Source organism: Paracoccidioides lutzii, assembly GCF_000150705.2.
Source record: "Paracoccidioides lutzii Pb01 unplaced genomic scaffold supercont2.5, whole genome shotgun sequence".
Classification (NCBI taxonomy): Eukaryota; Fungi; Ascomycota; class Eurotiomycetes; order Onygenales; family Ajellomycetaceae; genus Paracoccidioides; species Paracoccidioides lutzii.
Genome location: NW_015440951.1, coordinates 1,237,606 through 1,264,267, shown reverse-complemented (window position 1 = coordinate 1,264,267; position 26,662 = coordinate 1,237,606). Strand labels below are relative to the sequence as shown.

The 26,662-nt window shown below is 46.1% G+C and overlaps 11 protein-coding genes across 11 annotated transcripts; 7 read left to right on the top strand and 4 right to left on the bottom strand.

The window, feature by feature from the left end:
* Positions 1 to 335: 335 nt before the first annotated feature.
* Positions 336 to 2,521, top strand: PAAG_02584 (hypothetical protein; the record flags this gene model as incomplete). Its single annotated transcript, XM_015844685.1, has 6 exons — positions 336 to 515; positions 621 to 741; positions 828 to 941; positions 1,007 to 1,252; positions 1,337 to 2,086; positions 2,169 to 2,521. The coding sequence occupies 6 exons, from the start codon at positions 336 to 338 to the stop codon at positions 2,519 to 2,521; spliced, it is 1,764 nt and encodes a 587-aa protein (XP_015701733.1).
* A 1,221-nt stretch (positions 2,522 to 3,742) lies between these two features.
* Positions 3,743 to 4,612, top strand: PAAG_02583 (hypothetical protein; the record flags this gene model as incomplete). Its single annotated transcript, XM_002795831.2, has 1 exon — positions 3,743 to 4,612. The coding sequence occupies one exon, from the start codon at positions 3,743 to 3,745 to the stop codon at positions 4,610 to 4,612; it is 870 nt and encodes a 289-aa protein (XP_002795877.1).
* Positions 4,613 to 5,574: 962 nt separating this feature from the next.
* On the bottom strand, positions 5,575 to 8,936 carry PAAG_02582 (elongation factor 2; the record flags this gene model as incomplete). Its single annotated transcript, XM_015844684.1, has 4 exons — positions 5,575 to 5,957; positions 6,076 to 6,389; positions 6,477 to 7,997; positions 8,050 to 8,936. 4 exons carry the CDS (start codon positions 8,934 to 8,936, stop codon positions 5,575 to 5,577), a joined length of 3,105 nt encoding a protein of 1,034 aa, XP_015701732.1.
* An 821-nt stretch (positions 8,937 to 9,757) lies between these two features.
* Positions 9,758 to 10,334, bottom strand: PAAG_02581 (hypothetical protein; the record flags this gene model as incomplete). The annotated part of the gene is made up of 2 exons (XM_002795829.2): positions 9,758 to 10,230; positions 10,304 to 10,334. The coding sequence occupies 2 exons, from the start codon at positions 10,332 to 10,334 to the stop codon at positions 9,758 to 9,760; spliced, it is 504 nt and encodes a 167-aa protein (XP_002795875.1).
* A 465-nt stretch (positions 10,335 to 10,799) lies between these two features.
* On the top strand, positions 10,800 to 12,466 carry PAAG_02580 (cell cycle control protein cwf8; the record flags this gene model as incomplete). The annotated part of the gene is made up of 5 exons (XM_002795828.1): positions 10,800 to 10,812; positions 10,870 to 10,914; positions 10,983 to 11,424; positions 11,485 to 11,948; positions 12,000 to 12,466. The coding sequence occupies 5 exons, from the start codon at positions 10,800 to 10,802 to the stop codon at positions 12,464 to 12,466; spliced, it is 1,431 nt and encodes a 476-aa protein (XP_002795874.1).
* A 499-nt stretch (positions 12,467 to 12,965) lies between these two features.
* Positions 12,966 to 14,327, top strand: PAAG_02579 (hypothetical protein; the record flags this gene model as incomplete). Its single annotated transcript, XM_002795827.1, has 3 exons — positions 12,966 to 13,016; positions 13,140 to 14,048; positions 14,172 to 14,327. The coding sequence occupies 3 exons, from the start codon at positions 12,966 to 12,968 to the stop codon at positions 14,325 to 14,327; spliced, it is 1,116 nt and encodes a 371-aa protein (XP_002795873.1).
* Positions 14,328 to 14,974: 647 nt separating this feature from the next.
* On the bottom strand, positions 14,975 to 15,562 carry PAAG_02578 (mitochondrial ribosomal protein subunit L51; the record flags this gene model as incomplete). The annotated part of the gene is made up of 3 exons (XM_015844683.1): positions 14,975 to 15,266; positions 15,376 to 15,500; positions 15,524 to 15,562. The coding sequence occupies 3 exons, from the start codon at positions 15,560 to 15,562 to the stop codon at positions 14,975 to 14,977; spliced, it is 456 nt and encodes a 151-aa protein (XP_015701731.1).
* A 430-nt stretch (positions 15,563 to 15,992) lies between these two features.
* PAAG_02577 (hypothetical protein) lies at positions 15,993 to 17,562 on the top strand (the record flags this gene model as incomplete). Its single annotated transcript, XM_002795825.2, has 4 exons — positions 15,993 to 16,254; positions 16,350 to 16,477; positions 16,553 to 16,652; positions 16,823 to 17,562. The coding sequence occupies 4 exons, from the start codon at positions 15,993 to 15,995 to the stop codon at positions 17,560 to 17,562; spliced, it is 1,230 nt and encodes a 409-aa protein (XP_002795871.1).
* A 956-nt stretch (positions 17,563 to 18,518) lies between these two features.
* PAAG_02576 (mRNA turnover protein MRT4) lies at positions 18,519 to 19,365 on the bottom strand (the record flags this gene model as incomplete). The annotated part of the gene is made up of 2 exons (XM_002795824.2): positions 18,519 to 19,056; positions 19,172 to 19,365. 2 exons carry the CDS (start codon positions 19,363 to 19,365, stop codon positions 18,519 to 18,521), a joined length of 732 nt encoding a protein of 243 aa, XP_002795870.1.
* A 413-nt stretch (positions 19,366 to 19,778) lies between these two features.
* Positions 19,779 to 21,201, top strand: PAAG_02575 (mitochondrial protein; the record flags this gene model as incomplete). Its single annotated transcript, XM_015844682.1, has 2 exons — positions 19,779 to 19,875; positions 19,946 to 21,201. The coding sequence occupies 2 exons, from the start codon at positions 19,779 to 19,781 to the stop codon at positions 21,199 to 21,201; spliced, it is 1,353 nt and encodes a 450-aa protein (XP_015701730.1).
* A 2,044-nt stretch (positions 21,202 to 23,245) lies between these two features.
* On the top strand, positions 23,246 to 25,739 carry PAAG_02574 (FHA domain-containing protein; the record flags this gene model as incomplete). Its single annotated transcript, XM_015844681.1, has 3 exons — positions 23,246 to 24,783; positions 24,853 to 24,952; positions 25,026 to 25,739. The coding sequence occupies 3 exons, from the start codon at positions 23,246 to 23,248 to the stop codon at positions 25,737 to 25,739; spliced, it is 2,352 nt and encodes a 783-aa protein (XP_015701729.1).
* Between the last annotated feature and the right edge of the window lie 923 nt (positions 25,740 to 26,662).

Below are 26,662 nucleotides of genomic sequence, written 5' to 3'. Positions count from 1 at the left end.
CCGCGATTTCCTGCAGTCAGTTTTGACGAGTCTCTTCGATCCTCAACCAGCCGCAGCCGCAGCCACAGCTGTCGTCTCGTCTCGTCCCATCACAGTTCCGTCATCCGTCCGCCGCCCAGGACGCAATAATAATACATCGAAAAACGAAACCAAAGAAAAGGCCAGCCATACATACATACATACATAAATCTGTCTGAAGCAGATATTAAAACTAGATAACAAAGAAAAGTCCACTCTGCGCTCTGCCGATACTTCTTATCCTCCCCATCCAATCAGCGACAAGAGGATACTTGGATTTCTCTCTTTGCGGTGACCGGTCCCATCCCGCGGAAGAGATGGGGAATGCTTGTCTAGCCTGCCTCACAGGTACCTCCTCCAAGATAGATAGATGGTGCCATTTGTCTGATTTGCTGGCTCCCATCTTCAAAGGTCGATCCAGAGACGGTCTCTACGAACCCATCCTCGCCGATAACGAACGCGAGGCCGTCGCCGATCTTCTACAATACCTCGAGAACGTACGTTTTTCCATTATTATTATTATTATTATTATTATTATTATTATTATTATCCCCCACTCCCTTTCCTATGTGATACCAACTAAACCTGTTGATAAAATCTAGCGGAATGAAACCGACTTCTTCAGCGGAGAGCCACTGAGTGCTCTCAGTACTCTCGTCTACTCCGACAATGTCGACCTCCAACGAAGCGCTAGCTTGACTTTTGCAGAGATCACAGAAAGAGGTTCGTACTTCACTATTATTAAGATTGCAGTAAAGACGTCTTCTACTCTGCTGTATGCTGATTTAAGACATCGGTATTTGCTGTAGATGTCCGGGAAGTAAACAGAGAAACCCTCGAACCTATCCTCTTCCTCCTACAAAGCCCCGATATCGAAGTTCAACGTGCTGCTAGTGCAGCGCTGGGGAATCTCGCTGTTAATAGTACGTCCCATTCATATAATAACTCTATGTGGAAAATTTACGCAATAACGCTGACCATTCTGTAGCGGAAAACAAAGTTAATATTGTTCTCCTCGGGGGACTAGCACCTCTAATAAGACAAATGATGTCACCTAACGTCGAAGTACAATGCAATGCAGTCGGCTGCATAACTAATCTAGCCACCCACGAGGACAACAAAGCAAAAATTGCCAGGTCAGGTGCCCTTGGGCCCTTGACAAGATTGGCAAGATCCAAGGACATGCGTGTGCAACGAAATGCCACTGGAGCTTTGCTAAACATGACCCATTCCGGTATGGCACTTCTTGATACAAAATACGTACAGTTGGCCCATATATAATCTAATATTTCTTTTCTTTTTTCTTCTTTCTCGATAGACGAGAACCGGCAACAGCTCGTCATCGCCGGTGCGATACCCGTTTTGGTACAACTCCTCTCGTCACCGGATGTCGACGTCCAGTATTACTGCACAACTGCATTAAGTAATATCGCAGTGGACGCAGAAAACAGAAAAAGGCTCGCCCAGACAGAATCTCGGCTTATTCAATCCCTCGTTCAGCTCATGGACTCCTCCACCCCGAAAGTTCAATGCCAAGCTGCCTTAGCTCTTCGAAATCTGGCGTCCGATGAAAAGTACCAACTCGAGATCGTCCGTGCTCGAGGCCTTGCACCTTTGCTCCGGCTGCTACAATCATCCTATCTCCCTCTCATCCTCTCCGCAGTTGCATGCATCCGAAATATCTCCATCCATCCCCACAACGAATCCCCAATCATTGACGCGGGATTCCTAAAACCACTCGTTGACCTACTAGGCTCGATAGACAATGAAGAAATCCAGTGCCACGCCATTTCCACCTTACGGAACCTGGCAGCTAGTTCAGATCGAAATAAGGAGCTCGTTCTTCAAGCAGGCGCAGTGCAGAAGTGCAAAGAGCTTGTCTTAAAAGTTCCGCTGAGCGTACAGTCGGAAATGACCGCTGCAATTGCTGTTCTTGCTCTGAGCGATGAGCTGAAGACCCATTTGCTGAAACTGGGCGTGTTTGATGTTTTAATACCCCTGACAGATTCGGAAAGCATAGAAGTTCAAGGGAATAGCGCAGCTGCTTTGGGAAATTTGTCGTCCAAAGGTATGATATGATTATCCCACCTTCGCTCCCTCTACCCTTTGTAACAAACGGATGGCACTAAATCAACAAACCTATATTTTAGTGGGCGACTACTCAATATTCGTCCGCGACTGGTCCGAACCGAACGGCGGTATCCACGGGTACTTAAGTCGCTTCCTAGCCAGCGGGGATCCGACGTTCCAACATATCGCCATCTGGACGCTATTGCAGCTTCTTGAGTCTGGGGATCAGCGGTTGCATGGCTATATTACGCGGTCGGAGGATGTAGTGGAGATGGTTAAGACGATTGCGGATAAGAATTTGGAGAGTGGGGATGAAGGGGAAGGGGCCGGAGAAGGGGGTGGTGAGGATGATCAGGGAGAGGTTGTGGCGTTGGCAAGGAGGTCGTTGGAGATTTTGGGTCAGAAGGCTAAGCAGATTCTTCTTGATGGGTGATGTGAGTGGTGGTGACATAAATGGAGGAGCGGTAATGTGCTTGTGGTATTTTTTTTTTATCATTACTTTTGCTATTGTTTTCTTTTTTTCATCCCCCGTTGTGTCCTTGTTTCTTAAACCCGCAAGGAGTTCTTTTACCGGGGTGGGTGCATTGTTTATTTCACTTTATTCTGCGCTTGGCTGGCCTTTCCTTTTACATCTTTTTTTCCCCACCAAATGGGAGCTAGTCATCCCTACTTTTTTATCTTCTTTTTTGGCCTGGTTTTCTCTTCTCTGCTCTCAGTATTCCTTTTCTATTATATGGTTTGCGCGAGGGGGGGGATTTATTTAACTTGTATCCTTGACTGTTGCTTCAGTCTGCCTCTTGGCCTATTCCTATATTTTTTCCATAACACATATTCCCTTTGGTACAGCTTCTCCTTTCCCCTTCCTTATTCTTTCCTTTTTCTTTTCTTTGTCGATGTCAATGGTATGTATGGTATTGGATTTGTGAGGGTTGAGGAGAGTTGGTTGAGTTGCATATTGTCCGTGCAGGATGTATTTTTACAGTCCATGCAAGATACATATAACAAATACATACTTACTTAAATTGTTATTAATATTAGAGAAATGGGTATGGGTTATTCAGCTCAGATACCATTGAGGAGAAGAGAAAAGAGTATGTGCAGTGTCCAGCTATCAATATATATAAATGTGCATCTTTCACGAGCTGCTGCTTTGGATTATTTAGGTTAGTAGCAGAGCAAAAATATTTTTTGAAATTCTCTATTGAGTTTATCTTTGTTTCATTCTTCGTTTCTGTTGCTTGTATACATAGTAGCTTTGATTGAATATCCCTGCCTGATCTGAGCTTCTCTGAAGTGACGTCATCCCCCGCTTAACTGCAGCCAAGGTTTTCCCTACGGACGCGCGTCTAATGTTAGTGGCTCTGGCTGCGCGCCAGGTTTTACATCTTCCGATCAAAATCCACGTAGGACGAATCACATATTGAAAAATATCCTCCAACCTACAGCTAGCTTTCTGTATTTCTTTTACAGCTTTTACGAAAGGATAAGCTTTTAGAAAGATTACTCTCTCCATTGTTGTAATTATTCTGTCACAAATAATATCTGTTTAGCTGGCCCATCATCATAATCCCGACGACTGTTTCCCCCCTCCATCCTTTTTGACGTTGAGGGTAATACTCCACCAACACATTTAAACACTCATCCACATATATAGATGGCAATTCCACTTCCCTCAATAGCCGTTCCCGGTCAACGGTTAGGCCCCGCCTCATCCTTCATTCCCGGTCCTGGAACACACATCCAAGACTCCTTCGTCTGCGCCTCGATCGCTGGACCTGTCATTCTCAAAAAGATCGAGGAATTGTCGAAACAACAACAGCAACAAGCAAACACCAAACAACGGAGGGAACTGGTAACTATCGCACGCTCTTTTGCGCAGACAGTCAATGATGCATATGCAGATGCGGGGAAGCTGCCGCAACAGCAGGTTAGGATAAATGGAACTCAACATTCACAACGACAATTAAATGCAGCGACGACGACGACGACGACGACGACGACAACATCAGTAGCAACTACCACTACGAAAAGACAAAAATATAAATACAACACCCTCCCTGCGGTAGACTCCATCGTCCTCGCCCGCGTCACCCGTGTCCAGAAACGTCAAGCAACCCTCTCCATCCTCGTCATCCTCGACGACAACCACCCTGTCAACCCTACTTCCCCATCCTACGACACCTCCAACACCGTCGACCCTTCCCTCCTTTCCACCACAAACGCTGACCCCCTCAACGCCGACGACCTCCGCTTCCAAGCCCTAATCCGCAAAGAAGACGTGCGCACCGTCGAAAAGGACAGCGTCGTGATGGACGAGATGTTCCGTGTCGGCGACATTGTGCGGGCCGTGGTGATTTCGTTGGGCGATCAGAGCTTTTATTACTGTTCGACGGCGCGAAATGAGTTGGGGGTTGTTATGGGGAGGAGTGAGGCGGGGAATGTGCTTGTGCCGGTTAGTTGGAGGGAGATGGTTGATGGAAAGACAGGGAGGAGGGAGTGGAGGAAGGTTGCTAGGCCGTTTTGAAGGGGAGGGACCCCAGGTTTGGTGGAGGCCTTTTCTCTCTTTTTCTGAGAGATTCTTTTGTTCCGTGTTCAACATCTAAAATGAAAGGGAAGAAGAGAAGGGTCGGGACGGATTGATGGATGTCTTTAACATATTTTCTTCTCTTGTGAAGTGGTGCTCTAACATATTCATAGCTGTTGAGTATTAGATGATCCTCCTTATGGCCTTCGCCAGAGCTTATTGGGCCAGAGGCACTGTGGAGAACTATAGACCTTTTACTTTATGTAAGTTGACAGATTTGGATCTATCCCGTTTTGTGTCTTGAGCATGATGAACGTCGAAACCTCTCAGAGACTATATTACATTATTCAGTCAATGGATATGATAAAATTATGATATCTATATGTATTTACAACTTGACTCTGGATTTTTATCTGCTTCGAGAATGAAGGTATGTGAAAGAGGTTGATTTATATGGATAGGTATATGATATTGGCGTGATCAATGGGAAGAGGGGGCAAAATATTAAAACAACAAAGTAAGTTATAGATATCAAGTTAGTATATTTGTTTTAAAAAGGTCATTGCTGAGGATGGTGAATTCAATATTTACTGATTTGAGAGAAAAGAGTTTATACCTCCCTTATTGGAAGCCATGTCCTTCTGAGAAAAATAATACCGGAACTCTCATATTGTGCAAAACGAAAATGGTAATTGGAGATCTCAAAACAGAGCGGTAATTCAAAAAGGAATAAAATCGAGGTGAAAGAAATGCCAATGTCAAAGTCTAAAAGACTTTTGTTATTTATATATCTATATTCTTTTTGTTTAATCCATTACCGTAAGCCATACCTAACAATAAGATCAAAGAAATATTCCAAACAGGACGAGACAGATCAATCCTTAATCATTACATCCCACTCAAATACCCCGAACCCTCTTCAACCCCCTCACTCATACCACACCCAGGCAGCCCTTACCCCTTCACCGCTTCAACGTCTTCTGCTTCTCTGCATCCTTCACCAATTTCTTCCCCTTAACAACCAACCCCTTCCTGCTCCTGACCCGATCCATGTACCTCTTTGCCACATTCTCGCGGTCCGCAAGCTCCCCCAGATCCTCCAATTCCTCCTCCGTCGCAGGAACCCAGAATGGGTCCTCGTCCAGCATCTCAAAGCCAGCAAAGATTAGCTGTGGCGAGGCGGCACCCGAGGTACGTTTCCGGATCTCGTCGGAGAAACCGAAAGATTCGGCCACTGGTAAGAGGGAGAGAATTGTAAAGAAGGGCGTGCCTTCTTTCATGGCTTCAGAGAGGATGCGGCCTCTTCGTCGCGTTATTACGCCGTAGACGCGGCCGAGGACTTCGGCTGGTTTGTGGGATTTGTGGGTTAGTTTTTGTATGTGCGGATGATTTCTGAGGATTTGGGGGAATGTGGGTATTTGGGTATAATTGTATAGGGAACTAGGGTAGTGTTTCCAACTTACTGGACGCTTGAATCTCGCAACTGTACATCGCCAGGAGTATGCGCGGGCTCCAGTCAAGGAACCCTTGCCATACGGCATCTCGTACGGATCTGATGACTTCACCAGTAAGACGGCCAAGCTCCTCCTCACCTTTTCCCGTAACAGAGACATCTTCTATGAAAACAGCAATTCCCTGGATAGGTTCGTTGCACAGGGGGCCCTGCGAAGTGGCGAGTTGGAATGCGTATGAGATCTTATCAGAGAAGAGGTTCATGCTGCGTCGCTGGTGATCTGCTGATGCCTGTGAGGCAGGCTGAGGCACTTGATTTGATGTGCTTTGCGATGCGTCATGTATTAATCTGAATTGAGCATCAGCCAGTGTATATAGAAGAGAAGGAAGACTTTAATTTAGCGTAACTTACAGCTTATCACACAAGCTTGTTAACGTTGAGTCGACAAGAATGTTAGGGCCTGTTCTTCTCGGGCCGAACTCGACGATTCTATCCACAATATCCCTCCAGGTGTCTTTCTCTTCTTTGGATTCATTGAACTTGTTTTGCAGCTCTTTCTTAAACTCCTCAAGGGAAAGTATCTTCCTAACAGCAGTCTCGCCATTACTTATATCAATATGATCATCTATTTCACCGCTGGTGTTAGTTTCTGTGACGTCCTTGTTGGCTCCTGTCCTCCTTTCCGCATAGAATTTCTTAATTGTAGCTGCAGTTTTGGTTAAAAATTCAGTTACTTCCGCGGGTAGAGGTCGTATCCTTAGTTGTATAGTTAGTTGTTTTGACGCTGAGATACTTTGTATGGTTCCACGAGGAAGGTCGGCGTTCTTCGGAGGCGCCATCTCCGGCGCACTTATTATGGTCTCACGATAAGGGACAATGGGCTCTCCAGCCTGAATTTCGCACTTGGCAAACCGCTCTCGTAGATCTTTCAGACATCGTTCAAGATGTAATTCCCCAGCTGTGACAATGACGTGCTCCCCGCTGGGGAGAATTTCGTACTGTGCACAGGGGTCACTCCTTTCCAACAGCTTCAGACCAGTGATCATCTTATTTAAATCTGAAGGGTTCACAGGCTCGAGCGCGACGCGAACAATGGGAGGAGTCGACAACGTAACTCCCGCCAAATTCACTGCCCCCTCCAGTTGACTGCACAGTGTCCCTGTCTTCAGAACGTGGCCTTCCATACCAGCGATACCAAAAACAACGCCCGCTGGAACATTTTGCAAGTTTTCCAGATTTCGCCCCATAAGCAAATAAAGAGCTTTTACTTCCACTTTTTGCGGTGTAGGCGGCCCGTGGGGATGTGATGGTGAAAATTTTGGTGGGATAACATATATAGAGTCCCCAACAGAGAGTGTGCCGGAATATATTCGTGCAAAGCCGATGAGGTGCTCAGGATTTTCCTTTTCTTCCACCCGGGCCTGATCAGTCTCTTCTATGCTTGCGCTTGCGAAGGCGGTCGTTACTTGGGCAAAACTATCAGTTTGTGACTCTCCATTACTTTGTGCCTGTAATTTCGCAATCTCCTCTCGTTTCCTCCTGGCCATATCCCGTGCTTCTTCCGCGCTTAGCATACCTCCCGGTAGCCGCGTATTTTGAGGGAGTTCACTCTCGCGGACAGAAACCATTTTGCTCACATATGCCACAACTGGATCATCTTTCCCTTTTTTAAAGTCGACCATTGCTTCAATCACTCTTGGACTAATGGCATCAGAGCCCGGCAAGTCTTTGATCATGTCCGGGAGCCTTGACGCTTGCGAAACTGGAGGACTAGGGAGATATTCGATTACGGAGACTAAGACGGCTGTTGAAAGCGGAAGCCAGGATGAAAATATGGCTGAAAGGGTATTCCTTGGATCTCGTGAACGCAATACATGGGCTGGAATTGTAATCCCAAGAGATTTAGTGATTTTCTCCAACAAGGCCAGATCACTGGCCAAATTTGTTAGCTGATACAAGAAAAATAGAGAAGAGAATATCTTACCCCTTTCCATAGCCATCCCCAGTGGCTGCATTGTACACTGCCCATATCGTCTCCAGAACAAGTTGGACAAACATCGGTTTCAAATTACGTCCTTTTAGATGCTTTTGGCCAAGGACTCGTTTGGTTTTCGGATCGAGATAGAAGTCGCCCCATAGGACCTTTTCCAAAAGAGACCTTTTAAAACCTAGTTTTTTCTCATATAGGCGTGCAAATTGACGAATAGTAAAAGCCCACCCATCAGTTGCGCTACAGAATATGACATTGTTTTTCTCAGGTGAAAAATAGAGATCCTCGTCATCACGCTCTTCAAATTCAACTTCCCCTGGATCGGCCTGAGAGGTGGTATCTGATATGTTATCCGTAAGCCGTATCGTCCGATCTTTCTCTTTGGCGGTCGCAGCGTTGACACGCTCCTCCATTCTCTCCCGCCAAAGCAAGTCTTCCTCCATGCGTTCACCTTGATAGAAGCTTCCGATGACAGCATTAACCTGTTCAAGTAGCCTGCTGAGATGCGAATACGCTTCTGTGGGAGTCATTTTCAGTTCTGTTACCAGTCGATCGAGCTTATTGATGACTAAAATTGGCTTGAGATGCTCAACCCATGTATGCCGCAACACAGTAACGGTTTGACTACAAACGCCTTCGACAACGTCTACTAGAACAAGAGCACCATCACATAGTCTGGAAGCAGTGGATACCTCGCTGCTGAAATCAATATGGCCTGGAGAGTCAATTAGATTGATCAGGTATTCTCTCTGCTCCGGATCGGCGTTTTTGGATGCCCTTTTAAGCATGGAGAAATAGAGAGATATGGCAGACGACTCCATCGTGATTCCTCGAAGCTGCTCGTCCGCACGAGAGTCCAGATAGCGGATTTTCCCGGCCATCTTCGGTGAGATGATGCCATTTGTGGCAATCAAGCTGTCTGTTACGGACGTCTTTCCGTGATCCTAAAGCGGAATATATCTCAACAGCTGACCCTTCAAAAAACCAGGGTATTCAGTCCACTTACGACATGAGCAAGGATACATATCTATTAGAAACGTTAGCCCATATCCATATGTAGTTTGTGTGGTATAGGTTGATCGGAGGAGAGGTGTTTGGTAGTGGGGTAGGGTAGGCATGCATTTCTAATATCTTGGGCCTTCTGCTGAAGACGGACAAGATCTTCCACATTAACTACAGGCATTTGGACATATAATTACCCCAAACAAATAGAGAATATTTGTGAGAAGCAACCAAAGAGATTTGGTGGCACTGCAAGAAAAGATGGGCAGTACCTAGTGCCTATTCTCCAATCAGGCTTATAGGCTTTGCGAGTCCCAGGAACCGATGTTCGCACAATCTAAAATCTAAGATAATAACTCCAAAACAACGGAAAATACGTGAAGTTGTTTGGGTTGAATATTTTCCCATCCATGTACATATATAAATTTCTCATTGCGATTCTTTGCTGTTGGTCTATATTTCACAAAGGTGATTAGTCATTGCCCACTCAAGAGCGCCACCCTGGACGCCCACCATAGTAATATCATACTGCGACGGAACGTAAAACTATGATGCAGTGGAAGTGTGAATAACATATTGTTTTCTATATCCTACGTGGAGGAAATACATAAATAATTCCGGAGATCAGTAAATTTCTACTGGAGATTATTGGTATTGCTAGCATCTTAGAACAAATACAATCTATTGATTATAGGACAGCTCAGTCTCCATCATTAAATGAGAGCTTAATCTTCTTCTGCTTCGGTTTCCGTAACGCTTGGGGTTTCTTCGCATCCTCGCCAGTAGCCTCCTGTCCAATTACTTTTCCTTGCTTTCGTTTCTTTGTTCCACCAATCTCCACAACTTGTTGCTTCTGTTTGGTCTTGGAGCCTTGCCGTTCTACTGACGCCTCGCCATTTGCTTCAACTTGTGCTGACTTGGCTTGATCACTCGCATCCTCTCTGTTGTTTCTTGAGTTCTCCACGACTTTGTTGTCATCATTCCCCCTCACCAGTGCTTCGTATTCCTCTTTAGATATTACCTCGTTGCTGTCCTCGTCGACGTATGTGGGGGCGTCATCATCATCAGCATCCCTCTTTTTGATAGGGAGCGGCTTTGGTCTATCATCGCGAACACAACTTCCATTGTCATATTCTCTCCGTAGTTTCCGAAGAAATGCAGGCTCCCTCTTGTCTGTATACAGATGTTAGACTACATAGAATAGCTTGACAGAAATAGTCTGCGAGTTGAGTGTATCAAAACATACCGTAGGTAAGGTTTTTTGCATTGAAACTCATGGCAAGCAGATGGATATGAGGACAGAGAGATTCTCAAGTGTTTGTGTATCACATTTAGAGGGAGCGGAGAGCATTTGAGAAACTTATCATTGCTTCCGATGCGATCTCATCCCGGAGACTCGGACGGTCGAAGCTGTTGAACGATGTTCAGGCCATCTAGGTCTCAGCGTACAACCAAATTGTATATAAAGTCTCATATAAAACCTTGCCAAATAGCCTTCAAAAGTGACCACGTACTCTGCTGAATGGGACTTTTGAACCGTCAAGAGACTTTAATGTGGTCTTTTTTTCTCATTGAAGATTTGGTGAGATCTCCAAGTTCTTACCTTTGATCAAAACTTCGGAGCGGAACCACTTAACTCCGCGTTCCAAAATCCGTAGGTCGTTCATTGAAACAACACCGGCAACACCGACAGCTCTGGCGGTCTTCTCAAACCGATTACCCACCGAACAAGATCAGTAACCATGCTGTGCGCAAGTGAGTCTTCTCGACAACATTCGGTTATGTTGGAAAACTACTAATATGTCCATATAGTTTCTGGTGAAGCTCCTCAGGTCCCTGTAGTTTCGCGAAAGAGTGGTTTGTAGCTCCACCTTCACTCACTTCGAACTCCCAAAGATACAGCTGTCATGTTAACATTGACCCAGGAAATGTTTTTGAGAAGCGCCTTATCGAGGCCTATGTTTCAGAAAATGGCAAAGATCCAGTAACTGGCGAAGATCTTACGGTCGAAGATCTCGTGGAGCTCAAATCGGCCCGAGTTGTTCGACCGCGTCCTCCCACCCTTACATCAATTCCGTCCCTCCTAGGAGTTTTCCAGGAAGAATGGGACTCCCTCGCGCTTGAAACATATACTTTGAGACAGACCCTAGCTCAGACCCGACAAGAACTCAGTACCGCATTGTACCAACACGACGCTGCAATTCGAGTCATTGCAAGACTCACAAAGGAACGAGATGAGGCTCGCGACGCATTGTCTAAGGTTTCGGTGGGTTCAGGTCGTGCTCCCAGCAATGGCGACGCTATGCAAGTAGATAGCACTGGGCTACTGCCTGCTGTCATTGCTAGGATAGATGCTACACAAGAAAAGTATGCTACTATCCCCGATAACAGAAGTATGTGCCTACGATCGATTCTAATGTTACACAGGTTATCGAAAACACGTCGCAAACGGACTGTTCCGGAGGAATGGGCAACGGCGGAAATCATACAAGAGCTCAAACCCACAGAGACATCCGAAGTGCTTTATCCTGGAGGAAAGTTCTTGTCACTCGATTCCTCTGGTGAGCTGGCGTTGGTGGGAGGTGTCGATGGAGTAGCAGGGATATATTCCCTGTCTGAGAAGCAGATAGTGTCGTCGTTGAAAGTTGGGGGCGCCGTCACAGATGCTGTATGGATAGGAGACAAGGCAGCCGTCGCAACATCCACTGGCACTGTGAAATTATTTGAAAACGGAACAGAGATTGCCAGTTTCAATTCTCATGCAGGAGAAGCCATTTCGTTGGCAGCCCACGCGACAGGTGACATCCTCGCGTCTGTAGGTGTGGATAAAAGTTATGTCCTCTACGATCTTACGACAAATGCAGTAATCACTCAGATCTACTGTGATTCTGGTACGTAATCCGGGAATAATGTTGCCAACTGGTTACTAATTGTATCTGAAGCTTTATCCTGTGTCAAATTCCATCCTGACGGCCACCTTCTCGCTGCTGGCGGTGCCGACGGGCAAATTAAGATCTTCGACGTTAGGACCGGAGCAAGTGCGGCCAATTTCAATACTACCGGTCCTCTTAAAGCTCTGTTCTTTTCAGAGAATGGCACATGGCTGGCATCTGTGACTGAGAACTCGTCTACCGTCTCAATTTGGGATTTGCGCAAGTCAGCTGAGGTGAAGGTTCTGGAAACGGGAAATCGAGTGGATTCCATCAGCTGGGACTACACCGGGCAATTTTTATTGACAGGCGGACCAAATGGAGTGACCGTACGGCACTATTCCAAGACGTCCAAGCAATGGTCAGAGCCTCTGAGGAGTGCAGTCCCGGCACTTGCGGTGGAATGGAGGAAATCAGCCCAGGGCATAGTCGTGCTGAATACCGAGGGCGCTCTTACGGTATTGGAGTCAAAACCATGATGATTATAACAGTTTCTGTTGTTAGGTCAATTGTATTCTAACATATTTTGCATTCTATATTTTGTTTTTGTTTGAAATTGCTGGCGCCAATGATTAGTTAATACGTTACAGGAGATTTGTTATTCTCTTCTCAACCTCAATAGTTATAACTTCCAACAACGGGAGTATTCCTCCTTAACAACCTTGGCATAGCTTGCAATAGATACGACTCTTACAGTGCCCAAAGTTGCTCAGTTGGTTCATTTGCGTTGCTAGAATTTGTCTTCTTCTCTGTAGCCACTCTGCTGAAGCCGTGATTGCCACTGATTGTTGGGGGCTACAAATGAGGGCTCAACCGGGACTTTGGAGGAGAGCAGAACCATTTAGTGGACTCGAACCACCACCAAACCAACTCTCATCCGACGTTGGACAACTCTTCTTTCAACCCCTCAATCTGACAACCACCTCACCTCCAACCACGGCGCCCTTTTCCCTCTCTTTTCCCACTTAGCTATCTATCATGAATGGAGACCTGAATATTCATGTTTTGGCTGCCCGGCAGTCTAGAAAAGTAAGCGTGGACGCCCTTCGTCACTTCCGCCACCTTTTAACCGCAACCGCCCACCACCACCACATCCAAGCATCTATTTCACCCTCAAACTAACAGCTGGTTAATTTTTGTCATCCATTCCAGCGACCTCACCATGAGATGCTAGGCTCCCAACCTCACAGCCAAAGTAGTTCCCCATGGGATCATGCAGAGCCTTCTACTTCTAACAGCAACTACCGGCTTCCTCTCCCAGTCCAACATCCAGCGATCCCACCCATCCCGTACATGCGATTTCCAGGAGACGGCTACGACTTCAGGAGACCAATAATGGCGACGACATCAGCCCCCACATTTTCTCCTCCACCTCTTCCTCATCAGCAAAACATCATCGATTTGACAGATGAGCCCGATAACCCTCTGTCAGACCAGCCTCCCCGAACCCCCCCAAGACAACGACCAGGACGCATTGCACGTCCACCTCGATTTGGAAGAAATATAATGACAGATGTTGTTGATTTGGAGGCAGGATCATCCAGTACAAACGAGCCACAACAGTTTTCAAGCCCAGAAGTACAATTTCTAGGTACTACAGTCCGCCCTCCACTAACCCGATCAAATGACATTGCCCCTCTAAATCGAGAAGGCCCCCCACCCTTGAGAGGTTCAAGCCTTATGGACATGATTAGGAGGATTCGTGGAAATGGGCCTCCGTCTTATTTTCGCAGGCAGGATGCTCTTCGAGAAGAGATCGGGCTTAGAACCCGCAACCTGGCCAGAGCATATCCTACCAACATAGCACCGTTTTGGGTCGGAGAACGGCCCCAGGTTGACATAGATGAAGATTTCCCTGTCGAGTTAGATTACACAGCGGCAGGAATTACGCCTGGAGAGACACAACAGTCACCTGCTTATACGGCACCTGAAGCACCGCCACCAGGGTTTACAAGGACTGTTGGGGAGTCTGAGGTTGTCGTTTGTCCAAATTGCGATCATGAACTAGGCACTGGCGGTGATCTACAGCGGCAGATATGGGTGGCTAAACCATGTGGACACGTATGTTCTCTTACGCGATCCCCTATAGTCAAAAAAATTAAAAAATTAAAATAAAAATTAAAAAAAATAAAAAATAAAAATAAAAATCAATGCTTCAATTTATAAACTAACCGTCCTCTTCAGGTCTACTGCGGCCAATGTACAAGAAACCGAGCGATGTCCAGAAAACGGTCGGACAACACCAGCCCGTCAAAAACGAAACCATTTTCAAAATGTGTCGTTCCAGACTGTGGCAAGCCGATTAGCCAGCCACGCGCGATGTTTCAAATCTATCTCTAATGTTGCCGATTTTTCCTTTTTATTCTTTTTTCCCTTTTTATTTTAATCCCTTCTTTTTTTTTTTTTTTTTTTTTTTTTTTTTTTTTCTTTTTCTTTTTCTTTTTCAGTATTTGTTTCATCTTCCTATTCACTGTTTACAAGCATAGCGACGGTTTATATGGAATTGCATCATGATCTGTACACATTTACTATTTTTTATTATATGAAAGTGATGCACATGAGTATTTAGAGTGAGTGTTTAATGGTAGTGGCAACAGCGATAACCTTGTTTAATTATGAAATCCTGTGGATTGGTTTTTGTATAAAAATTTTTGATTTATAGAAGTCCCAACAGACCAATCCAAGCTTTATGGTGTGTATAGAGTATTGCACAGCAGGACTGATAACTGATAATATACCATAGGAATGTTCTAACAAAGGGCGACATTGTCTTTGATATTTTCATTCAGAACACAAGGCATTGAAGAGTCTATGAAAATCCGCCGATCCAACCCATAACAAAGCAAATATATACTCCTAATAAGCAACGAGACCAATACCGATAGACATAAAACAATAGCCATCCCAACCCTTTAAAAAAGAGGGATTTGTTCTGGCAAACAGCAAACCCCATCCACACCCATATACCTATCCATCCCATTCCCATCTCATATCGTCTTCACATCGCCATGATAAGGACTCCAAACACCCCTCACACTCTCATTCAAACTAAACACGGGCTTCCTGACTCTCCTCAGCTTCTCCCCGTTCGCTTCCTTGAGCAATGTTGCCTTGGCAAGGATCTGCTCCTTTTCCAGATTACGAACGCAGATGGCCTTTTCACGTCCATTGATGTAGTAGCCCTTGATTACGGGGTGTTTTTTCGGTCGTGGGGAGACGCGGATTTCTATTTGGGGGTTCGCGGCAGCGAAGGAGGGAAGAGTGTATTTAAGGAATGCGCTGGGGGTGAGAATGTTAGAAATGAGTCCTTGATTGGAGGAAGGTATACAGCATAGGTGACGGGTCATTGCAGGTATTCCGTAGAGGACTAGGAGGGTAGATAGCTCACTTCATCCCTCTTGAGCTACCGGCCCAGTCGCAATAATGGAAATCGAGCCGTTTACACTGGAGGATAAACGCGCCAACGCCATTCTGCAGAGCGCAATTTGCGTCAGTTTCTGTGGGATTTTGTTGCTGGGTAAGAAGGGAATACATACTCGGCTGGCGGCCACAGTTGGAATTCCCTGGATAGGCATTGCTGTGGATTATGTTTCTGTGTGTGTTCCACCATCCAACATCCCAAGCACCGCAATTCATTTATTTAAGCTGCGGAGATACTGACAAGCTCAACTTTTGATATTAAGTGCGAAACTGGACGCTGATTGGCTGGATGACTAAAATTGCTTATTCAGCCACAACCAAGACGCTAGTCCTAAAGTGGTAGTGAGAGAAGTTGCCTTTTTATTTGACGCTGGGCACTATATGGAGTTAACATCATTCATTGACTTAACCTCTCTTTGCTTGAATATGTGTATTGAGGACTGTCAAGCCGTTTGCGGTTAAGCGTGGAAACACATCATTTTCTGCATCTCGGCCTGTTCTCGCGTTGTCGTCCTCTGCCTTGCTGCAAAGGGGGGGAAACATCAGAGATACAGCGAGAGCCTCAAGAATAGCTACCTATGAGCCATGACAGACAAGCTTCCGCCAAACCTCCTCGCGCTCTTCGCGCCTCGTCCTCCCTTACGCTATATTCCACCAACAGATCGCGCTCCCGAGGACAAAGAACCAAGTAACATCACTGGAGTTGCGCAGTTTGTTGACGAGCTGAAGAAGTATGGCGAGGAGGTGCCTTACAATGCTACTGAAAGCTGGCTTCAACGCAAGGCGAGGTTGAAGGAGGAAAGGAAAGCTAAGCTCGAAAAGCTTCTCACTGAAGGTATCAAGGAATGTATGTTGTTCCAAATCTCTAAACTGGAATGCGCTTGAAATCATGGTATCCGTTCAAGTATTCCTGCTGACGCGCTTTATTATCGCATCCGATAGATAACCCCAACAATGACCCCCAAGTTCGTGGGGACGCTTTTAAGACGCTTTTCGTATCGCGACTGAGCTACGACGTGGTTGAAGCTGATTTGGAACGCGAATTTGGTCGTTTCGGCCCCATCGAGCGGGTATGTGTTTTATTATTTTCAACATGTTATTTGCGGAAGTGACATAAACTAACTCATCCATACCTACACCTGAAGATTCGCATTGTCGTAGATACTCATAATCCAAAGAAAAATCCCAAGAAACCCCACAGAGGTTATGCGTTTATCGTCTACGAACGCGAGAAGGACATGAAGGGTACAGAATCCCGAACACTTGCAAACATCTCCTCCCCCTCCTTCCCTCTCCCCCCTTTCCTTTCTTTGTAATAATTACTCGTGGTTTCTTTCTTCAACCTCCACTATAATAACGAGGCAAGGTAATGAAACCCATAACTAATGCTATCGAAATTCACTTGGAGTCTTCAGCGGCCTACAAAGAGACAGATGGTATCCGTATTAAAGACCGCCGCGTTTTAGTCGATGTTGAACGCGGGCGTACTGTGAAAGGTTGGAAACCACGCCGGTTTGGTGGTGGGCTGGGTGGACGAGGCTATACGAAATCCATGCCGGCTCGTCCTATGGGTCCTGGCGCTTTCGCACCTTCTGGTCCAGGTGGATTCCGTGGCGGCGGAGGGGGCTTCAGTGGGAGAGGTGGCTTTGGGCGTGGGGGATTCCGTGGTGGTGACCGTGGATATGGTGGACGAGGAGGAATTGGATTTCAAGGTGGACGCGGTGGATTCGGTCCACCAAACGGTGCGGGAGGTCAACCACCACCAAATGCACCTTCTGGACCAAGCGGGGGGCGGGCTGGCGGTGGAACAAATGGGTATGATAATAGTGGTGGGTATGGTGATGGTAGACGAGGCGGCGGCTTTGATGATAGAACAGGACATCGGTCAAGTGGCAGACATGATCGGGAACCTCGTGGTGTAACGGGAAGCAATCGTGAGCCGGTAAGACCTCGTGATGGATATGGTGACCGTGATCGGGACAGGGACAGGGATCGGGACCGGGACCGGGGAGATCGTGGAAGGGATCGCGGCGATAGAGACCGTGACCGTGATCGGGACAGGGATAGGTATAGGCGACGGGATGATGAGTCTTCCCGGAAACGATACCACGACGGTGACGACTACGATGACCCCCGCAGCAAAAGGAGATACTGAATTGCCCTATATTCTCATTTTCACAACAAACGGTTTGTTGGTGGGTATCTTCTGTTCTCCGATTTTCTCTTTCACTCCCGTTTTTCGTCCAGGGTAAGGTCCGAGGTACTCATGAACAAATCGTTATTCGTGGCCCTGATATTATTGTTTGAGCTCTGCTCCTGTTCGTGTTCGAGATAAGACACCCCATCTAACGATCCGTACGCCCCACGCGATTTAATTCTTCTTTTCGCCAATAGTCGATTATGGCGTAGGCTTCTTACCTACATCGTGTCACCCCCTCTATGCAAGATTGTCGGCTCAACTGGATGGCTTTGTATTCACTTCTTTCCTTCGTTGTCCCTAGCCCCTCGTGGGGGACATGATAAATCCTCACTTGTCATCTTTCTCCTTTCTTTTGTTACGCCCCTGACTTTAACAGTGGGTAAGTATGTATTTTAGGGCTTAATGGAAATGGAAATTGAGAGGACTCAAAACAGAAATAAAGAGTTCTAATTGATGTTTGAGGTAAGATCAGGTAAGGCTATTTGGCTAGTCCAAATATTCTTTGCATTGATCTTCGCATGTTGTGCGATAGCCCTATCTTTTGCATGATTTCTTTCCTTTCTCTTTTTCCCTTTCTTTGCGTTAATTTTGTTGTGATCTCTACTTTCCCCTTCTTGTTTTCTGTATTCACATTCCAATTTTCATGATAGGTACCTTGAGTTCAAGTAGAGGAACGACCATCATGGTTCAGCTATATAGGAAAAATTTTCTTTTCTAGAATTGCACTTCATTAGGCCCAAAGGGAGCATCCAGAGTTAGAAGTCCCATAACTAACGGAAAATATGCAACATTAAAAAGAAAATGAGACAAAACGCCTTACTCCGACTCCATAAACATACCAGTCATGGGATACCTCATTCATTTCCTTGGGACACATCGTCTCGACAATAATGATCCTCCCCACAAACGACTCAACCCTCCATAACCTGATCCTTCTTCTCCAAAATAACAACAGACCCATCCTCCCGATTCCACTGCGCCTTCATCTCAACCCTAAACTCCGCAACCGCAACCCCAAAGATCTTCAACAACGTCGTCTGCCTTGAATCCAACGTCTCTCCAGCCTTGCAAACTTGATACCCCTCCCCTTCCACCTCCAACACAACCTTCCCCTTAACCAGCCTCGTCGGAATCCCCAACTTCCTCAACATCGGCTCAATCGTGTGGCTAATTGGCTGGTCCTGGTCTGCTGGAACCTCACCACCTTGAGAGTATACGATGCCGCTTGGGATAGTGAAAGAGCGGGTTGTGACGGTGCCCGCGCGCGCGAAGTCGGTGGGATGAAAAGAGTTGAAGAAATGTAGGACGGATTGCGGGGAGCGGGAGGTGAAGAGGAGGCCGACGTTGCCGGTTAGGAAGGGGGTTAGTTGGTTGAGGTTAGGGGCGCAGGCGGTTTCGGGGGTGTTGCCTAGGGCGACGGCCATCACTTTTGTTTTGCCAAAGAATAGGCTTGGAGGTTCCTTTGTTAGTTTGGGGGGGGTTTATTATATCTATGGAGACACATGTACACGAGTGAGGTATATAGTTTGGAAAGCCCTGCTCTGCGGGCGGGACTTATACACACCGGGAATCAGCGAATTCGGTGCGAACTTCCTTTAGATATGTATTTCGCATATTATCCACTGAAAATAGGAAGATGTGGTCATATTGAGTGACAGCTGTTTGGATATTGGCGAAGAGTCGCCGAGTCTGCTCCTTGTGGGATTTTTTGGCGGTTTTGGACTCATGGACCAAACGCGCCCGTTTGGAGATAGGCATGTTGGATATGGAAATGTGATGTGAGAAACGACTTTGCTTAGATCATAGAGAGAAGACCAAAGAGGGGTTTTATTAGTGGAGTGAATGAAATACGCATATTATCTCCATCTCCGTCTCTCTCGAGTCTCCTTCAACTTATTTGAGGATTTCGTTAATTTTTTCGATATTGAGAATTAAACTTCACGGGGATGGAAAAAAGTTGATACGGGCAACAATACGTTTAGTACGAAACAGGAAATAAGCTATGATCAGAGACGCCGTCGCAAACGTCAAATTGATCGTTGTGTATACTCAGAGCTCCTTTAGATGTACATGATACGAGAGCAATAGTATCTATCCACCCCAGTTGTATGAATGGTCTCAGGTGATGCTGTTGAATAACCTATGGGGAGTTCCAGTAACGTTCTTCCACTATGTGTGACTTCATGGACTATATCCAACTCGCTTTCTACGATGCATCGAAGTGGAACCGCGACAATTCCTACTCACGGCTGACAACGACAGCAAATGGTATGTTGTTGCAAACACCATGGACAAAACTTGCATTGTATAATAGCTATTAATTACATTAAATCCATAGCTCTCCTCGATTTCTCAACGCCGGAGCGGCTAAAAGTTAACCTGTCATCATTGTCAACCCCTCATTTTGCGACAACGTACACACTTGGTACGGTGGGATTGATAGATGGTTCTATATCATATTTATTTACAACGATACCTCTTCACAATACCCCAAGTCGAAGTTCCCTGATTCCTCTTCGAAAACTTGTTCCTGGATACCGACAAATTTACCCCCCTTCAATACCCATTGAATACCCTACAGCGAATGACCATAGCGGCATACCTGCCGCAGTTCGCAGTAAAGCGGATAATCCGAAAATGAAACCAACTTTATTACATGCGACACTCCATCTGCCGCCGCCAACCACATTGACAGGCCTATTTATCTGCCGTTTATCATCCACTACTCAGCTTTCCCTTGCGGTTTGCTCCAGTCGAGCGCCGGCATCCAAGTCTGCACCCCAGGCAACCCTACTAACCCAGATATTTCACGATACGGGGAAATATAGTTCAGAGTTCTTGTTCAGTACGGACAATGCTTTGCTGGGGTTCAAGGGGTTATGGAACTTCGGACCGGATCCGAGAAAACCGACACGTGGAGATCCCGCATCTCAACGCAGTCGACCTTTACTCTCATTGCTTTCCGCTGGCGGGGAGGTATACTATTCCCCAGTGTCCTCCGTTGTTGGCCTTTCCACCGGTCTACGATTCGCCACATTACCGGCTGCAACCGAAAACGCTCATTCCGCCTTCCCTTACACTTTAACCCTCACTCTCACACCCCTCACAGGTTCCATGTCAACCACATATTCACTCCTTGCCTCCCCCAATCTCGCCTTCAGCTCTCGTTTTGGCTTCAATGTCTACAGCTGGGAGAGCGAGATGGTAGCAGGATGCGAACTATGGCGACGTAGCAAATCAAAGTCCCAAAATATTTATCCGTCCGCGGTGGACAATTTGGCCTGGGCACGATTGAAAATGGGCGTTCCTGATACTGCAGTTTCTGTAAATCCTGAGCATGAGCTCAGTTATTTCCATAAGGAAGGCCATAATAGTTCCCATGCGTCTGATTCCGTGATTAAAGTCCGCGTTGATCAGTCCTGGAATATCCGTGCTTTGTGGGAAGGCCGGGTTAAAGAGCTCCTTATCAGCGCTGGCGTTGCTCTTGGACCCGCATCGCGTTCTACGCTGTCATATGCGTCGCCCGTGGCTCCGGGTGGACTAAGTTCGTATGGTTGGAAAAGTGTAGGTGTGTCAGTTTTATATGCGTCGTAAGGACGTGAAAACTTCCTCCTATGGAATTCGATCACTTCAGCAGCCTCCTGGGTATATTGCGCTCCGGTGTTGGCTGGTTCTTCCCGAGGTTTCTGGTTTGGATTTGTAAATTTGATCATTGAAATTTCACTGTTTTGTATATAATTGTTTTATTATATCCCCTTCTAGTTTTTAGATATTTGATGCTGTGTGTACGTTGTCTAGAGAAGTGGGCTTTCATTCAACATTTCCTGGACTTCACCGTAATTCCCTTAAAGAAACTCGGAGGAGTTAGTTTGGCAAACCAAACTTACCCAGGTATCTTCCGGGTTTACTATGCCCTGAGCATCTCTTGTTTTAAGTTCAAGGCCACGGAAGTCCTAGTGCAACTTAAGTTTTCCGCAAGGGAATTGCCTCAATTCTCTTAAACCGCCCAACTACAAAAAAAGCATGGGTTCCAGAACTTAGACAATTCGTCGTACGTATATTTGAGGAATAATATGCGTGGGGTTGGAGGCACCAATTTCTCAGAAATATCTTGAGAAATTCAGTCTCTTTCATCCCAGCGACAAATTGAGAAGACTCCGATGGTTTGCCTGCTAGGTCCAGTGACTTTAAACTGTCAACGATTGTGCGGACGACAGGTTTCCCTGCCGCTCTCAATGGGAAATCCAGTAAAATGATTCGAGACAGTGATATCATGTCCAAGAGGCTGCAGTCCACAGACTTTTATTGTATTGCATGCTTTGAGAGATAGATATGATTTCTTTATCTCCAGATACAAACACTGGGCCGATATGAACTGTAGGTAGAATGAGTTAGGTTTTTGAGAGTCTCTTCTTCATTCAATTGCTTCGTGCTCAGTTTCGTGATTGTAGATTTTGGGAAGCCAAGAGGAGGAGGAGAGAACATCGCCCTGAAGGGCTATATTGATATCGCATTTATATGATTGTAGATGAAGGCAAAAGCGTCACGCCGGAGAGGAAGCATAGATCTCCCAGCTATCACGATTATCACGATGGCGAATACATATGAAATTAAAATTACAAGATGTTGATTTTTCCTGCTGACGTGGATTGGGTATCTAAATCCCCGACTCTGCTGATTTAATAATAAGTTATGTGAGACTGATTGAAGCATGGGGTGTACTCCATAGTTATAACTGTAGTTATTGAGTGAAGCCGATAGATGACAGACTTTGGACTAGAACTCCCTCTGGGAACCATGAAAGGGACTGATCTGCAGCAGATGCCCAGACATTTCCCGGAGGTATTTGATCGTAGTTGGATATTGTCTGTAAGGAGAAATCAGTTGATATATCTCGATGGCGACCACCATGTCATGGATACGATTGTGCACAACAAGCAGTATGGTGGTTGTAAATTCTAGCGACATGGATGCCAGTAATTCCCCAGAATTATTTAACTATTTAGCCAAGATTGGAGAATCTGGAGATTGTCAGAGGACATAAAGGAGAGTAAAATGACCTTGGTGTGTTTCTCCTCTTTTTTAATGTATTGTACAAGTCTTCACTTCTGTCAGTATTTATTTAACTAAAACCCAACACGGACTTTTGTAGGCGCTTTTGGCTGCTTCAGCGTGACAAAGACCGCGACAGTCCATGGAACAGTTAAATAGCTGCATATTTTCATGATAGCTAAATAGCCAGCTTAGCTTGTGTCTCCTCTGGTCTCATTCCAAGAGCCTGAGAGAGTTGTTTGCCGAAAAGATCTGGTTAAAGCTGAAATCCAGTTATACCACCACATGTCAGTCCAAATAATTCAACAAACGATGCTGCCTCGGGATCGAGCAGCCTAAATAGCATTAAATAGTAGTTATTGACCAACCTTTGCAGACGAACGCAGTGTGCGCCATCATCGCCAGCCAGACCATGTCCTCTCTAACTTGACCAGTTCCCAGAGATAGAGGGAAAAGAGAAACGGAAACTGAAGAAGAAGAAAAAAAATATATCAACGGACTGTCTGTCTCTGATACTATTATTTTACAGCAACTATCTCTTCTTGTTGAGCGTTAAAAAGAAATTCGATAGACATTTAAAAGTACGATGTTTATATTTAGTCTCAATCCTCCTCCAAACGTCAAATACTTTTCCTCTCCCCAACTCTCAACCAACTCCACCTCAAACTTAAAACTACTTTCAACTCATACGCACCACAACAATCTCTCTTCGACTCCTGGTTCCTCCTGTTGCGGATTCTATCCGCTTTTCCTTCTCATTCTCTGCATCCTTCTCTTATTCGACCCCTCTGCCTGGCTGCCTAATGGCAAAGCTACATTGTCGATCTCTAGTTCCCACGAAGGATTTGCCGCAGTTATATGGAACTACAAACTTTGCTTGAGCACCGCCCCAGTATTCTCGACCAAGGCTTTCACGGCAGCAGCTATAATTGCTGAGTGCAGTCTGTTCGAGTTCATGTCTACGTCCTCCACCCCCGCCACAGCTGCCAGCCTTCCCTCCCTCGAGTCCCCGTCCTCGTCAGCTGCCCCAGGTTCACGCCCCAGTCGACTGCGCCGCTTAAGCAACCTCAGAGCATACACTCAACCCCATCTGTCTGGCAACGCCTCCAGCGGGTATCGTTCCTATAGAAATAACCTTACACGGGTTGTTGGTCTCTCTTTGCATTCTACTGGACCCTCGGGTTTCGCTGTGGACGCCGTCCCAACGACCGGTCCCATTACAACTACAACTTCGACGCCAGCCTCGCCTGTCCAGTCAACACCAGGCCATCATCAATGTCCTGAAACAAACAACCCAAGGCTCTCTACGGACCTGCCGATACAAAGCGTGAGCGGCTCATCCGTTTCAGACCTTCATTCACACATCCAGTCATCCTCTGCCTCTTCACGATCTACTCCATCCAACGACCCTGAATCTGAATCACCACAGCCATCCAACATGGTGCGACAACGGAATATAGCTGCTGTAGAGGTATCGCCGGCTAACAAGGACTCATTACAGAGCCCACTGTCATCACCGCCAACGGTTCAGGATAACAGTAAGGCCAGACTTGCAAACTCCGCCGATACTACTCCACAGAACAGCACACCAGTGCCCATGGATTCACCCACTCGACCGGACACTGCTTCGCCCCCATCCTCTGATCCCACGTGCAAACCTCCTCTACCAAAGCCCATGATCCGCTTCTACGCCTATCAGGACCCTCACCAGAACTCACGACCGTCTTTGCCCTTCACGACTACCTCGAGGATCCTGCCGGACGAGTCTTCTGTAATTCGAGTGGGGCGCTATTCGGAGCGTGATGGGGTTCCCGTGCATAATCCAACAGAACCCTCTGATGCACCTGTTGGCTTTAAATCCAAGGTCGTAAGCAGGAGACACTGTGAGTTTTCCTTCGTTAATGGCCAATGGCATATTCGAGACGTGGGTAGCTCCTCGGGAACTTTTTTGAACCACATGCGCCTGAGTCAACCAAATGTGGCTTCGAGGCTGTATACTGTGAGGGATGGTGATATTCTACAGCTTGGGATTGATTTTAGGGGAGGGGAGGAGATGATTTTCAGATGTGTACGGATGCGGATCGAGTGCAACCGGACGTGGCAGCAGAAAGCGAATGAATTCAAGTATGTTGCTGTTGTTGATGCCTTTAATATTTTGTGGCCGGGGGTAGCCATACTAACAATAACTGACAGTAAAACTACGGCGTCTCTAATTAACAATCTTGGGAAAGGCAACAACGCGGCAGATTACGCCGGCTGTAAGGAATGCTCAATATGTCTTGGCTCAGTTTTGGTCCGTTCTCCTCGGCCCCTTTCATGTTTGGATTGCTTGGGAGTAGTCGTTTGAAGCTAACATGACAATATAGCGACCATATCAATGTCTCTTTATGGCAGCATGTGCTCACGTCTGGCACTATAAGTGCATTCGCCGGCTAATTCACTCGCCGGAATACCCTATGTTCCAATGTCCAAACTGCCGCGCATATACCGATCTTAGCGCCGAAGTAGACGATTCCAACGAACCCTTTGATGACGACCAGGTGGACCCTAAACCTTCCAACTCCCAAAATCAACCCGTACAAGATAATCCTGATGGTACCTCTAATACCGGCGCCCGCAATTCGACAATACTGCAATCTACATCATCCTCTAACGACAATAACACTATCCTGTCGTCAGACAATGACCAGCTAACCACTGCAACCGGCAACATAAACCTTGATGAAAATAATCCGCTTAACGCGGTCATTCCAGCCACCAACTCGCGAGCTCCAGCAGAGCATACAGTTCTGTCGAACCAAAACTCAACCTCGAATTCCAACACAGCTCCAACGACAAATGGAGTAGGCGACGCCCATGGTACAGGCGATATGTTTCCGCGCAGCTCCAACATAGACATACCAACCTGGAACCACCCGCAAAACCAATCGTCATCGGCATTACGAGGTGCTTCTGCTACAGCGGTGGCAACCGCTTCCCGTGGAAATAATGGTGGAAGCGAGATGTTTGAAGATAACCCATTGACACCGCGGAATGATTTTGGTCCATTGGCTTTTGACGGTCATGCGGGTCGGTTATAGATTATTTTTGATGGATTGTGATTTAACTTTTGTTTTGTTGAAGCTCATTACTACATTGAGCATTCAAACATCTGTGAATGCATTACTCATAGCCTCCTAACTGCTTGACAACCAGTTGATTGATCGTCATGTGAATCCTCGCTATCTCCACTGTCCGACATCTACCAACATATATTTTCTCGATTACGTGGCGCTCTACGCTCGCTTCCTCTCTGTCTGTGTGTTTCACCAATTCAAGCACTGTCAGCTGGAATATGGTATGATTCTCTCACTGTCTTCTGCATCATTCATGGCACATATCTTTTACTTTTCTATCATTTTACGTCTGCATCAGGTAATTGTTGGGAATGTTCAGGGATGAGCGGGGGGTATTGATGAAATAATTTTTACTATATATGGTCTGAGCGTTTTCTTCTTTTCTCTATGCTTTCCTCTGTTATTCTATAAATTCCACCCTTACTTCCTCTCACCTCCCTGAAAAACCCCCCACCCTCCCAACCTTACATAATTATTTTTTCGTTCATTCATATTTTTTCTTCTTCTTTCGTTTTGGAGCCGGAATTGGAATTGGAGTCGAATTCATCAAAGGTCTCCTTCTCCCATAATCATATATTACCCTTTTATTTTGGCTTTTTATTTTAATTTCATTTGCCTTTTAGTACTCTCCTTTAGTTGTTATTTCTCTATTTCACATAGCGTTCAAGCGGACAGATCAAACAGACAGATGCATGGCACACCCAAAAGATCAAACATCAATCATCAAATATATGGTTAGCTCCTGGATGAAATTTGAATAACCTTTTTTTTTTTTTTTTTTTTTTTGGGGGGGGGGGGGGGGGAGAGGGCGCCTTAATCTGTCGTGTCACCCACTCTATGTCGGGGGAGGGGATGATCTGCCTTTTATTACAGATAGACATAAAGAA